Here is a 13026-nt window from a genome sequence, read left to right on the forward strand (position 1 = left end):
GCACTCTTCCTCCTCCTGCTTCCCTAAACTGCCCCTTGTCTCCCACAGGGAATACCCTGGGCGCTGCACAGGCAGCACTACAAATGGAGCCAGGGACAGGACGCTGAGCCCCCCCCCCCCTGCGCCAGGCACCTGCCGAGGGGCGCCTGTGCCCATGTGCCCTACCTGTGCTGGGCACCAGAGGGTTGCCGTGGGTGGTGATGCGTGCCCCGGGCTCTGTGGGCTGCAAGGCAGCGCCGCATCAATCCAACCCCACCCTCAGTCCCCTGTCATCCCCTGTGAGTCCCAGCCCCCCGTCACTCCAGCCCCTCACCCCCAACCAACTCCCCCACTCCCCCGCCCTGTACCCCAGCAGCTGGTTCCATACCAAAGGTTTATTTGGTTGCCAGTGGCCGTTCTGGGGCCAGAGGGAAGTGGCCAGTGAAGCGCGAAGCAGGGGCAGTGCTGGGCACCACAGGTGGCCTCTCCTGGCCTGCCCCTTCCCCCCCAGCCCTGGGGGTCCAAGTCCTGGGTTGGGCTTTGCCCAGCAGGGGGGACAGGGGGCCCACAGCCCCATCCCCCAGCAGCAGGGCCAGGCCACACGCCATGCCCTGGGGTAGGGGGGCTGCACTGGACTGGGGGCTGCCCAGAGGCTGGGTCAGGGCTGCCCTGGTGAGGGGCTGCCCTGGGCGGGGGTCCGGAGCCTGCAGAGCTCCGGCGCAGGCAGTGCCATCTGTACCGTGTGTCCGTGGCTGGCTCAGGGTGAGGGGTGTCCTCTGCTCCCCCTGGCTCTAGGGCTAAAGGCACTTGGGGGTGGCGGGGGGCGCAAGGCAGCACTGGAGGGGGGAGGCGCCTCCTCTCTACTTCTCCTGCATCTTCTCCAGGATGGGCACGATCATGTCGAACTTGGGGCGCTTGGCCGGGTCCTCGTTCATGCAGATCTTCATCAGTTTGCAGATGTGGGGGGAGATGCCCGGGGGGATGGTGGGACGCAGCCCCTCCAGCGCTACCTGGAGGCAAGAAGAGGAGCCAGAGTCAGGACTGGGACCCTGCCCCCACAGGCAGGGACACCTTCCACCTGCCCAGGTGCTTCCACACCCCCTCCAACCTGGTCTTAAACGCTTCCAGGGATGGAGCAGCCACAGTTCTCCGGGCAACCTGTGCCAGGGCCTCACCACCATCAATGGCCAGAGCTTCTCCCCTAACTGACCCAAATCAGCGCCTTTGCCCTCCACCCCCTCACCTTCATACCGATCTCCATGTTGGACAGGTCAGCGAAGGGCACCTCACGTGTCACCAGCTCCCACAGCAGCACCGCGAAGCTCCACATGTCTGCCGAGCGCCGGTTGATCTCCTCTGGTTTCTTCTGCAGGGCTGGGGGACGGCTGGGGGCTGAGTGGGACCGGGGGTGAGGGGGGCAAGTCTGGGGGGGCTGGGAACTGGGCACTCACCCTCGGGAGCCACCCAGGCCGGGGCGTACATCCGCCCCGGGCACTGGAAGGAGAACTTGACGTCGGCCATGCTGATCCGTGCCGTCATGTCCTCATCGATCTGGGGACAGCAGGCGGTCAGCAGGAGCCCGCCCTGCCCTGTGAGCCCCCCTACCCTGGGAGAGGGGCTGTGCCCCCGCTCACCATGACGCTGCGGCTGTTGAGGTGGTGCCGTGGGATGAGGGGCTCCAGCGTGTGCAGGAAGGCCATGCCCCGCGCGATATCGAAGGCGAACTTCACCGCCTGCATCTGGTCCACCACAAAATCTGGGAAGGGGGTGACGGGGTCAACCCACCCTAAGCCCACCCAGGGCTGTGGCTGGAGAGGCCCCTGCTGCCCCCAAACACACCATCCCCCAGCACTCACTGGTTCCCTCGTGCAGGACGTTGTACAGGGAGCCGTAGGGCATCCAGTGGCTGATGACAATGGGGTGGGGAGCTGGAGGGGCCTGGCAGGCACCCAGCACTGGCAGCACATTGGGGTGGGAAAAGATCCTGCAAGAGAAGTGACAGCCCTAAGAACAGGAAGGGGCTGCCTGCACCCCCTCGTCTGCCCTTTGCCATCCCCATCCCCAGGGGAGCGATCCTGGCCCCACAGAGCTGGGAGGCTCCTGCGTGCCCCATACTCTGAGAGCTGCTGCTGGTCCTGAGAAGGTGCCGGAGTGGCCCTGGTCACGTGCTGGTGGGGATCTCAGGCACGTGCCGGGGTGGTTCCAGGCACGTGCAGGCTGGAGCTCACCGCAGTTTTGGGTACTCCTCATTGAAGTCCCGGCTCTTTCGCGTCGTCCAGTCCCGGATCTTCAGCATTTTGATTACGATGTCATTGCCCTGCCAGCGCCCCTTCCACAGCTGGAGGAGGAGCAGAGACACAGGCACTGTGAAAGGGCTGCATAGGCCCCAGCATCCCCAGGCCCCTGTGTGGGGCTCTGGAGCCCGTGGGACCAAGGGTGTACAACGAGAAGGGAGCCCCTTGAGCTAGGGAGGAGCTCCCTCCCTGCACCTGGCCAAGGACTCCAGAACGGCTGTGCCCAGCAGGGCCAGGACACGACGGTCAGCACAGGCACAGCACCCACCCGGGGGGCAGAGGGACCCACCTCTCCCGACTGGTTCTCGTTCAGTTTGTGGCTCAGGCTCAGCTGTTTGAAGTCAATCCCGGCGAGTTTGTTCAGGGTCCCATTCCCTGCAGTGGAAGGGGGATGAATGCCTATGGCTTCTGGATCCAGGGGACAGTGCCAGCAGGGCACAGGGGACCCATGGCACCCCCCAAGGGACCCCCAGTCCTTACTGGGCCGGGTGCGGGTTGTGCCTTTCCAGAACGTGTCCTTGTAGGGGATCTTGGTGAGGCTCTGGCCCAGCTTCTCAGCACGCTCTGCAGAGGGAGGAGGAGGAGGAGGGTAGAACCCAGAGCCTGCTGTGGCTGGCTGGAGGCTGTGTCAGTTGTGGGGTCCTGAGGGACCCTCGTACCTTTCAGGACCTCTCGCAGCGGCGTCTTGGCCTTGTCTGTGGGGGTCTCACCATATTTGTTAGCAATGCTGACCAGGGCCCCGCTGCCCACCAGGTCCTGTGGGAGCAGGGAGCAAGGACTGTGGTTTGTGATCTCCCCTCAGTCCCCCTCCCACCCCGCCCTCCCTCCTGCCCATGCTCCCACTCACCTCAGCCACCTGCTCGTGTCCCCAGAAGCAGGCGTAGTGCAGCGGTGTGTTCCCGTGCTCGTTCACTGCATTGATGTCTGCTTTGAACTGCATCAGCTGGGGACACGGGACAGCCCCTGTGAGCCCAGGACTGTCCCTGTAAGCCCAGGCAACATCCCCATGAGCCCAGGACAGGCCTCATGCTCCTTGTGCCTTGCCCTGGGGGATGCAGGGGCAGCACACTGGGAGCTGTAGGGAGGGGGCTGAACTGATGTGGGGCTCAGGGGCATTTGGAGGGGGTTTGTGACGAGTGGGGAGCTCAGGGGTGCTGGGGGGATGCCAGGTGTTCCTGACAGGTGACAAGGGCAGCAAGTCCCATGAGGGAGAGTGTGGACGGCTACACAGGGGCTGGGGAAGGGCAGGTGCTGGCACAGGGGACAGGTACCTTCTGCACGATGTCCCGGTGGCCGTGGCTGGCGGCCAGGTGCAGCGGGGTGTCGTCGCCGCGGTTCATGACGTTGATGCGGGCCCCGCGCATGATGAGCATGTCCACCACGTTGGAGCGGCCCTCGCGGCAGGCCCAGTGCAGGGGGCTGAACCCATGGTCGTCCCTGCAGGGTGGCGGGGGGCTCTGCTCAGCTGGAGCCCCCTGTCCCCGGCATCACTGGCGTAATTCTCGAAACACCAGCGGCAGGGGCGAAGGGACCGGGTTGAATGAACATCCATCCCACTCCCACCCCCACCAGGGCCCCACCAGCCCAGGCCAAGTCCTGTCTCCTCCAAGGCTGAATCACAGCTGGATCCTGTCCCCATCCCCCCACTCCATGACCAAGTAAGGGAGGAGGTGGCAGCCAGGCCTTAAATGGAGATCAGGAACTGGCAGAGGGGCTGCTGCAGCCCCGGCTCCCCTGCAGCCCCGGCTCCCCCCAGTCCCAGCCCCCTCCAGCCCCCTGGCTCAGCAGACCCCATGTGTCCCCACCATGGCCCTGCAGGCAGGGGCCACCCGGCACAGAACAGTTCCCTGGGCACCTTCTGGGGTCTGGGAGAGCTCCATGTGCCCCCCAGGAGGGGCAGAGAGGCATGACCAAGGGAGGCCATTTGTCTGGAGCGCGTCTGGAATGCCAGGGCCGTGGCCTGGCTGGGGTCACGGTACGGGGTCACGCTGCGCCAGCTCACACACTGCATGCAGATGCTCCAAGCCCCGTGCCTGCCCCAAACGTGGCTCCTGAATGGCTTTGAGCACATGCTGGACCCCACGGTCCTGCAAGACCCCTCAAACGGGCTGTGGGGAGCGGAGCCCCAGGCACACAGTGGTCCCCACAACTCCCAGCCCCAGTGGCCCCAGCTCTGTGCCCACACATCTGCCATGGTGCTCCCCAGAGAGGGGATGGGGACACAGGGGTAAGGTCAGGGGACACAGCCGCCACCACGGGGACAGGGGAGGCAGCCCCAGCACAGCTGATCCCCGGCTGTGGCCGTGAGGAAGTGGCCAGAGGATGTTTGGCCTCGTGCCTCAGCGATGCGGTAACTTCCTCCAGCGGGGAGGAGCTGCGTCCTGCCATCTGCCCCCTGCCTTTCCATGGAGAGCGGCGGAAACCAGCGCCCAGCACAGCCCCCTGGCCCTGCACAGCCCCCAGCTCAGCACAGCCCCCAGCTCTGCACAGCCCCCGGCCCTGCACAGCCCCCAGCCCAGTACAGTCCCCAGCCCTGCACAGCCCCCCGGCCCTGCAGAGCCCCCCAGCCCAGTCCCCAGCCCTGCACAGCCCTCAGCCCAGCACAGCCCCAGCGCTGCACAGCCCCCCGGCCCAGCCCCCAGCCCAGCACAGCCCCGCTCACCCCTGGTTGAGGTCGTTCTCGGTGTTGTCCAGCCACAGCCGCACGGCCACCGCGTTGCCCTCCCGGCACTGTGTGAAGATGTCGTCCATGGCAGCTGCGGGAGGGGACGTGGGTAAGGACATGGGGACCCCGATCCCCCTCGGCGGGGAGGGCCCTGGAACAGCAAGTACAGGAGCCCCCCGCCCCATCCCGACCCCTCCCGTCCCTGCAGCTCTCCAGGAAGCCGCAGGCAGGCTGAGGAGCCCGGGCTGGAGCCAGACCGGCAGCCCAAGGGGAAGATCCCGGGTGACTCCAGCGGGGCCGTGGCCACCCACAGGAAGCCAGGCTGGCACCCCCAGGCTTATCACCAGGCACAGCCGGCCCCGGTGCCCACAGCTCTGGGGGGAGTGAGGCTGGGGGAGCTCAGCACCCTCAGGATGGGACCCCGCAGATCTGGTGGGGGAATGGGACTGGGGTGGCTCAGCATCCCTGGCCTCATAACTCTCCTGACCTGGGCCTGGCACGGGCCATGCTCAGAAAGCGGGACCCCCAAAGCATGGAGGACCCCGTGGACATGGAGGATCCATGGCCACCCCAGCTCGGAGCCAGGCACTGAGCTCCCTCCTGCTCGCCATGACCCCCTGAGCCCCCAGCTGCGAGCGTGGGACCTGCTGTGATGTTGAGCAGGGACATGCAGTGAGTCTCACAGTGTGGGGACAGTCAGATTGAATATGGCATACCCGACGTGCACCCACTGGGGCTCAAATCTGCTGCTGGAGGTTCCCCCGGACCTGATGCCCACCCAGACACAGTGGGACCCCCAGCAGCTGCCAGTAGCTGCAGCTGTCCCCCAGGACCCTGCCTGCACCCCTTGCCCCAGGCAGCTCCAGAGGGGTGGGATGGAGAGCCCTGGATTCTTGCCAGGGTCTCGTACACCCCAGAGTGGCCCCAGCACACAGCAGCATTGGCCCCGTCCCGGCACCAGGACACCCACACTCCCGAACGAGATTTATCCCCCACCCGTTTGAGGGCACCTCATGAAAAGGGGTCCCCAGGACATGCCACACTGACCTCACCCCGCAGTGATGACACCCCATGCTGGCCCCACCCTGTCCCCTGCTCGGCCCGGGACTGTGCCCTCCTGTCACCCACCGGCCCCTACCCAGTCCCGCGGGGCTGCCAGGGCCGAGCGGCCCCAGCCCTGCCCGGATGGCCCCGTGCCCTCGGCCTGCTCAGCACCCGGGGCAGGGCACGGCATGTGGAGACAGAGTCCCCCCGTGTTACCCCGAACCAGCGGCTGGGGCCCTGCTCTGCCCTGCGGCCCCATCAGTCCCTCCCCTTCAGCCCCCAGCCCTCCCCTGTACCCCAACCCTTCCTGCACCCCAACCCTTCCTGCACCCCAACCCTTCCTGTACCCCAACCCTTCCTGTACCCCGATCCCTCCCCTGCACCCCAACCCTCCCCTGTACCCCGATCCCTCCCCTGCACCCCAAACCTCCCCTGCACCCCAATCCTTCCTGTACCCCGATCCCTCCCCTGCGCCCCCACCCCTCCCCTGCAGCTCCCGCCCCGGCCCCGGCCCCGGCCCCGGCCCTGGCTCCGGCTCCGTCCGGGCTCCGTCCGGCCCTGCCCCCATTTCGGGTGGCCCGCAGCCGCACTCGCGGCCTCCCCAACCTGTCCCCGCTCGGTGCCGGTGCCGGTGCCGGTGCCGGTGCCGTCCCGCCGTTACCGGGTGCGTGTCCCGGCGGCTCCGCAGGGCGGCGGCTGCGGCGGGCGCGGGAGGCGCGGGGGCTCCGCCCCGGGAGGGCGCCCTCTGCCGGCCGGAACCCGCACGGCCCCGCCACACGGCACCGGGCGCGGCACCGGGCGGGGCGGGGCCGGGAGCGCGGGCGGGCGGGCCGCTCGCGGGGTTACGGGGCGTGCCGAAGGGACCGGGGGCGCGGTTTCCCGGCCGGGGGCGGAGCGGGCCGCCCGTGGCACCGCCCGTGCAGCCGGGCCCCCGCCGGTCCTCCGGGCCGCGAGGAGGGGCTGCTCCCTGGGCGGCAGCACGTGCGTCCCGGTACCGAGCGAGGGTCCCCGCTCCATGTTCGCGGAGCCGGGCTGGAACGATGCAGCGGAGCCGCTGCCCCGCGGCGCCCCGGCGGGCCCGGGCAGACGGGTGAGCGGGCGATGCGGGGGCGGCGGGCCGGGCCGGTCCCGGGCGCGGGGGGAGTGACCGGCCCCTCTCCGCAGGAGCCCCCGAAAGAGGCGGCGGCCCGGTGCCGCTCGGGACGGTGAGGCCCCGCGGAAGCGGCCCCGGAAGCGGAAGAAGGCCGGCGGGCCGCGGGCCGCGGCGGGGGAGCTCCCGGCAGGTCCCGACGAGCCCCGGCAGGCTGGGCAGCGGCCGGACACAGGCACCGGGACGGCTCCGGGGCCCGGGGGCACGAGGGAGCCGCCTCCGCGCCCTGACCCCGCTCTCGATGCCCCTGACGGCCCGGCTGAGCCGGCGGAGCGGCCCGGGAAGCCGGCGGGACTGAGCCGTCGGCAGCGGCGTAAGCGGCAGCGGCAGCAGGAGCCGCCGGCGGGGTCGCACGGGGAGCGGGGCTCCGGGCCGGGCCCCCCGGAGGCTGCTCCGGAGCCCCGCTCGGCCGCGCTCCGCGCGCGGATGGAGGAGCGGCTGCTCGGCGCCCGGTTCCGCTACCTGAACCAGCAGCTCTACACCGGCAGCAGCCGCGACGCGGCGCGGCTCTTCCGCGACGACCCCGCCGCTTTCCACCTCTACCACCGCGGCTTCGAGCGGCAGGTGCGGCGCTGGCCCGAGCGCCCGGTGCAGCGCATCGTGCGCTACCTGCGCCGCCGGTGAGCGGAGTGTGGACCGGGGGAACCGTGAGCGGGCCAGGGGCTGAACGGAGAGCCGGGGGAGGGACCGAGGATGGCCGGGGGGCTGTGAGCGGTGGGGCCCGGGAATAACCGGGGAGCGGTGGCGGCCGGGAATGACCGGGGGACCGGGAGCGGTGGGGGCCGGGAATGTTTGGGGACCGGGAGCGGTGGGGACCGGGAATGCTCGGGGACTGGGAATGCTCGGGGGACCGGGAGCGGTGGGGGCCGGGAATGCTCGGGGGAGCGGTGGATGCCGAGGCGCCAGGCCCGGCCGCTCTGAGCCCGCCGTCCGTGCCCCAGGCCCGCGTCACTGGTGGTGGCGGATTTCGGCTGCGGGGACTGCACGCTGGCCGCCAGCGTCAAGAACCAGGTGCACTGCTTCGACCTGGTGGCGCTGAGCCCGCGGGTCACCGTCTGCGACATGGCCAAGGTACGGGGGCAGCCCCGCGGCAGGGAGGGCAGGCGGGGGGACCGTGACCCCGATGGTCCCGTGCCGGGGGGAAGCACGGGTGTGTCTGTCCGAAAGCTGGCTGTGTGCCTGGGGCACAGCTGAATCCACACGCCTGGGCAGTCCGGGGGCGCGTCCCAGCCCCAGCGACATTGCCATCCTCCTGCTCCTGGGGCTGTGCAGGGCAGCTTCCAGGCCAAGTCATCATCCTCCTCCTTCTCCGGGGCTGTCCCGGGGTGGGCAGGTGCCGCTGGCGGCTGAGTCGGTGGACGTGGCCGTGTTCTGCCTGGCGCTGATGGGCACCAACCTGCAGGAGATCCTGGGAGAGGCCAACCGTGTGCTCAAGCTTGGGTAGGCAGAGGTCGTGGGGCAGGGGGGGATTGGGGCAGGGATGCTGAGCAGCGTCCCGGGGGTGCCCGGGCAGCCTGCTCAGAGCTCAGGTGACCGCAGGGGGACCCTGCTGGTGGCCGAGGTGGCCAGCCGCTTTGAGGACACCCGTGCCTTCCTGAAGGCCATGACGCAGCTGGGCTTCAGGACCGTCTCCAAGGTGTGTGCCTGGGGCTGGGCACTGGGAGCGCCAGGAACCAGGGAGCCCAGGGAAGGGGTCCCGGGAGGGGGGCACTGTGGCCCAGCCTGGTGTGGAGCGGACCAGGGGTTGGTGAAAGCAGATGGAGGTGGAAGGGATTGGTGCAGGGGAGACTGCAGATGGGAGAATGGGGGGATATGTACACACAGGGGGGAGCCCTGGGGGAAGGCTTGGAGGTCCCGGGGACCGGGGGGCACGCTGTGGCAGTGTGGGATGCAGATTGGATGGGGTGCTGGAGCTGGGGAGGGGATGAGGGGGCCTAGAGCGCACTGGGATGGCAGTGCAGAGCCTGGAGGTGGGCTTGGAACCCAGGAGGGGCTTGGGGGTCCCAGGGCCTGGAGGAATTGTGGTGTGGGGTTGATGATGGGTGTGTTGGGCATTTAGAGGAGTATGCTGGGGGCCGAGGTACTCAGGCCCCACAAGGGCTTTGGAGCCAGGGTCTGGGCACAGTGGAGGTCTGGAAGGAGGCGGGGGGACCCGGGGTTCTCTGGGGCGGCATTGAGTGGTGCTGGAGGGGCTGGGGGCTCCGGGGCTATGGTGGTGATGAGGGTTGGGTTGAGCAGGGGTTGGCCGATAACACAGTCGGGTGTCCACCGTGCCCTCAGGACTTCTCCAGCTCCTATTTCTACGTGTTGGAGTTCGCCAAGACGGGCCCGGCCCGGGCGGGCCGCGCTGCCGGGCTGCGCCTGCGGCCCTGTCTGTACAAGCGCCGGTGACCCGCGCGCCGGGGGGCGGAGCCACGCCGGCTGGCCCCGCCCCCGCGCGAAAGCACCAATAAAGCCGCTGCTTCCTCTCAGCTACGCCTGCGCGTCGGGGGGCGGGGCCGCGCCTGCGCGGTGCTGTCGGGCCTGCGCGGCGGCAGCGCCCGGGACCGGTACCGGGATGTCGGGGCCGGGCCCCGCCGGGGCCAAGCTCGACATCAACCGCGCCGGCGTGGCCGAGCTGGAGGGCGCCCTCAGCGGCATCGGCCGCCGCCGTGCCCGCGGTATCGTCCGCAAGAGAGAGGTGCGGGGCGGGGGGAGCGGCGGGGACGGCGCTCCGCGCTGAGCGAGCCGGGCCCGGGGCCCCGAGGCGGGGGTGGCCGCGGCGGTGTCGGTCCCGGGGTGGGGACTGCGGGGGCGACAGCGGTGTTTCCGTGCTGGTGGCTGGGGCAGGTGGGGGCCGGGATCCCCAAGTCCCGCCCCGAGCCCGCGGGGCCGGGCGAGCGCGGCCGCCTCCGTTGCTGCCGGGTCCCGGCAGCGCCCCGAGCCCCAGCGGGGAACCGGGGGAGCGGGACTGGCCCCGCGCCCCACGGCTTCCGAGCGCCGTCACCGGCGATGGTGGGGCGCGACCCTGCGGCGAGCGGTGCCCCGGCCGGGAGCAGAGGGAGCGGCGCCGCGGGCCCCAGCCCGGGGGCGCGGCAGCGGCACCCTGCCCTGGTGCCGCAGGGATGGGCAGCGCCGCGGCCGGGCGAGGCAGGGCTGGGAGCGCTGGCACGTTTGGGGCTCGAGAAGGAGGCGGAGGGATGTCCGAGGGCTGTGGGCACATACGCTTGGCAACAGCGGGTGGCGGGATGGCAGGAACCGGGGATACAAAGGGAGGGCGGTCTGGAGCAGGGCCTGTCCCGGGCGGTGCTGCTACTGTAGCCCTTTGTGGGGAGCAGCAGCAGCACCGTCAAACGAGCCCTGCCGGGTCAGGAGGGCCAGCCTTCCCGGGCTGCGCTGTTTGTCTGTCGAGTCCTGCCCCAGGACAGCCCGGCCCCGCCGGGTTCCTCCCATGGCAGGCGCTCCGGAGCCGTGCAGGGTGACGGGAGGCGCCTGATCTCAGGTCGGGGCCGGGCCGTGCCCGGGGTGCCGCGGGACCGTGGGTGCCTCACAAGTGTGTATCTGCGTGTGTCCAGCTGTTCCCTTGCCCTGGAGCTGCAGCCTCGCTCCCCGTCCTGCTCGTCTGGGGGCCGCAGTGGTCCTCCCCCAGCTGGCAGCGGGGGATTGCTGCCCCCTTTCACAGCGCTGTGACTTCCCCGCGGGGCCACTTGGGCAGGGGGCTCTGGGAGCAGGAGGGATTTGTTCTGGGCAGGGCTGACTTCCCTCCGCGCAGGAGCTGAAGGGCTTCACTTGCTTGGATGACCTGCTGCACGTCAAGGGCATTACCACACGCATCCTGGAGCTCAACAGCCAGCGCATGACGTGCCGGCGGTGCCCCGGCCCCGAGGGGCCCCCCCGAGCCAGCCCCACTCCCCTGGGGGACAGTGAGGACCGCAGGGCACAGGTGGGTGCAGAAGGGTTCCTGCTGCCAGGTGGGAGGACGAGGGAGGAGGTCTGGCTCTGGGAGGGCTCAGGGGAAGCTCGTGGTGAGCAGACGGAACTGCCCCTGGAGGAGCTCGTGGTTGTGGTTGCCCTGCAGCCCCCCACAGCGCTGCTGGGCGAGCCCCTGTGCTGCAGGGCCGTGGCTCTCGCTGGCAGCCATCCTGCAGCACTCCCAGCCCCTGCCCCGTTCCTGGACTCCAGCAGGAGACTGGAGGTCTCTCCAAGGCTGGTCAGAGTCAGCCCTGCTCCCTGCCTTTTCCCTGCTCAGGTGGTGGCTGAAGAGGAGGAGGAGGAGGCGCCAGGGCCCTGGGAGCCGGAGCGCCCCTGGAAGGGTCCCCCCAGGTCTGGAGCAGACCCTGATGGTTCTGGGGGGCGGGGACCACAGGAGCCCCCCAGGTCCACCAGGGAGGAGGAGGAGGAAGAAGAGGAGGAGGAGGAGGAGGAAGGGAGCTGCTGCAGCGAGGAGGGGGAAGACAGCAGCAACGTGTACCTGTACTACACCCTGGGAGAGCGGTGGATCGACTACCTGCAGCGCACTGGGGACGGGGGGCTGCTGCGGCACCTGCGCCCCAAGGTGCCCGGGGGGACTGCGGGAGGGCGAACGGGGGGCTGGGGTTCCCTGGGGCCTGGCTGCTGGGGCTGGGGAAACACCTGCTGCCCCAGTCCCCCGTGCAGACCCCTGGCCTGCATGGGGGTCCTTGGTCACGGCGTGGGGGAAGGAGGTGCTGCCCCAGCCGGCCCTGGTGCAGCCCTGCTGCCCTGTGTGCGGATCCTTTGTTGCTGTATGGGCCCTGAAGGGAGAAAGCAGGGGCAGGTGGGGGTCTGCCCCATAGCCCTGGGCAGGGGGCCTGCAGGGGTCGGTTCTGGGTGGGTGGCCTGTAGGGGTCTGCAAGGATCCGCTGTGGGCAGGGGGTCTGCAGGGGTCTGTCTGTGTTTCTCCAGCCACTCCAACCTGCTGTGTCCCACAGATGAAGCGGAAGTCGGAGAATGGGCCGGATGGTCGGGCCTTGTCCCCCGGGAAGAAGCTGTGCAAGGGCTCTGACTATGGCAGGTGAGGGGTAGGGGGGCTCTGAGTGCAGCTGGTGAAGGGGGTCCTGTGTGCTGGGGCAGCACGTGGCTCGTGCTGCTCTCCCCAGGAGGATGGTTGAGCCACTGGGGTTGAGCAGGGGCTGGCCCAGGGAGATGCAGCCCTGCCCAGTGGCCTGTCTGCTGAGCAGGCTGGGCTGTGTGGGGTCAGCTGGGACAAGGAGTCAGCAGACTGGGAGCAAAGAGAAGGGCTCAGTGGGGTGGAGCTCCTGCTGGTGGGAGCCAGTTCCTAGAGCCTCTGGAGCACTGTGGCCTGGAGCAGTGCTGGCACGTGCCAGCTGTGCCATGGCCTCACCTGTGCCTGGTGTTTCTCCCAGGACACTGGGTCCCTGTACACCCAGCCCCACGACCACCTTTGGGGACCTGCGCAATGCCAAGGTGGGGCAGGCCCGGCGCCGGCGCATCCCCTCGGTGGCCCCCCCACCCGAGCTGCAGGACTGGCTCCGCACCTTCCAGGTACGGCTCACCTGGTGGCTCCAGGCAGCCTGGGTATGAGGGCAGGGAGCCGACCGTGAGGGATCCCCTCTATGGGCCGGGGTTGGGCTCACAGTGGATTTTGGGTAGTTTTGTTTGTGTGAGGAAACACAGAGGAGGTTTGAGCCCTGGCCAGGCGTGGTGTCACTTGTCACACAGCACCCGTGACCCACCAAACTCCCACCTACCTCAGGCTCCTGGCCTGGGACAAGAGACCTGGCTGCCAGGGCTGTGGCTGGGCTAGCTGGGGACACAGAGCTGGGGTCACTGGGGTTCCCCCCGCAGCGCTGGAGTGGCCCTGAGAAGCTGCTGGCCCTGGATGAGCTCATTGACCGCTGCGAGCCGGCGCAGATCAAGTACATGATGCAGGTCAT

At 69.4% G+C, this 13026-nt stretch overlaps 3 protein-coding genes across 6 annotated transcripts in view; 2 read left to right on the forward strand and 1 right to left on the reverse strand.

Annotated features, from left to right (window-relative positions):
• Positions 1 to 359: 359 nt before the first annotated feature.
• Positions 360 to 6776, reverse strand: ILK (integrin linked kinase). Of its 3 annotated transcripts, none has more exons than XM_038149596.1 (13): positions 6644 to 6776; positions 4936 to 5029; positions 3545 to 3710; positions 3121 to 3216; positions 2933 to 3029; positions 2754 to 2837; positions 2563 to 2648; positions 2208 to 2317; positions 1836 to 1963; positions 1614 to 1735; positions 1431 to 1530; positions 1223 to 1353; positions 360 to 989 (listed from the first exon to the last, which is right to left on the reverse strand). In XM_038149596.1, the coding sequence occupies exons 2-13, from the start codon at positions 5022 to 5024 to the stop codon at positions 840 to 842; spliced, it is 1359 nt and encodes a 452-aa protein (XP_038005524.1). In that variant the 5' UTR covers positions 5025 to 5029; positions 6644 to 6776; the 3' UTR covers positions 360 to 839. The 3 variants fall into 3 exon arrangements, with proteins under 3 accessions (XP_038005524.1, XP_038005535.1, XP_038005545.1); XM_038149607.1 differs by having other exon boundaries at positions 6589 to 6732; XM_038149617.1 differs by lacking the exon at positions 6644 to 6776 and adding an exon at positions 5655 to 6228.
• A 110-nt stretch (positions 6777 to 6886) lies between these two features.
• On the forward strand, positions 6887 to 9685 carry RRP8 (ribosomal RNA processing 8). 2 transcript variants are annotated; one of them, XM_038149635.1, is made up of 7 exons: positions 6887 to 7072; positions 7147 to 7752; positions 8074 to 8203; positions 8466 to 8572; positions 8672 to 8768; positions 9413 to 9528; positions 9564 to 9685. In XM_038149635.1, the coding sequence occupies exons 1-6, from the start codon at positions 7023 to 7025 to the stop codon at positions 9521 to 9523; spliced, it is 1101 nt and encodes a 366-aa protein (XP_038005563.1). In that variant the 5' UTR covers positions 6887 to 7022; the 3' UTR covers positions 9524 to 9528; positions 9564 to 9685. The 2 variants fall into 2 exon arrangements, with proteins under 2 accessions (XP_038005563.1, XP_038005553.1); XM_038149625.1 differs by having other exon boundaries at positions 9413 to 9603.
• The window catches only part of LOC119697711 (F-box/WD repeat-containing protein 7-like), a 4796-nt gene continuing 1318 nt past the window's right edge, over positions 9549 to 13026 (forward strand). The window contains exons 1-6 of the mRNA XM_038128804.1: positions 9549 to 9812; positions 10884 to 11054; positions 11361 to 11666; positions 12061 to 12143; positions 12496 to 12634; positions 12938 to 13021. Of these exons, the coding sequence (XP_037984732.1) occupies positions 9690 to 9812; positions 10884 to 11054; positions 11361 to 11666; positions 12061 to 12143; positions 12496 to 12634; positions 12938 to 13021 (906 nt within the window). The 5' untranslated portion in view covers positions 9549 to 9689. The remainder of the gene's footprint in view (positions 9813 to 10883; positions 11055 to 11360; positions 11667 to 12060; positions 12144 to 12495; positions 12635 to 12937; positions 13022 to 13026) is intronic.

Source organism: Motacilla alba, chromosome 1, assembly GCF_015832195.1.
Source record: "Motacilla alba alba isolate MOTALB_02 chromosome 1, Motacilla_alba_V1.0_pri, whole genome shotgun sequence".
Lineage (NCBI taxonomy): Eukaryota > Metazoa > Chordata > Aves > Passeriformes > Motacillidae > Motacilla > Motacilla alba.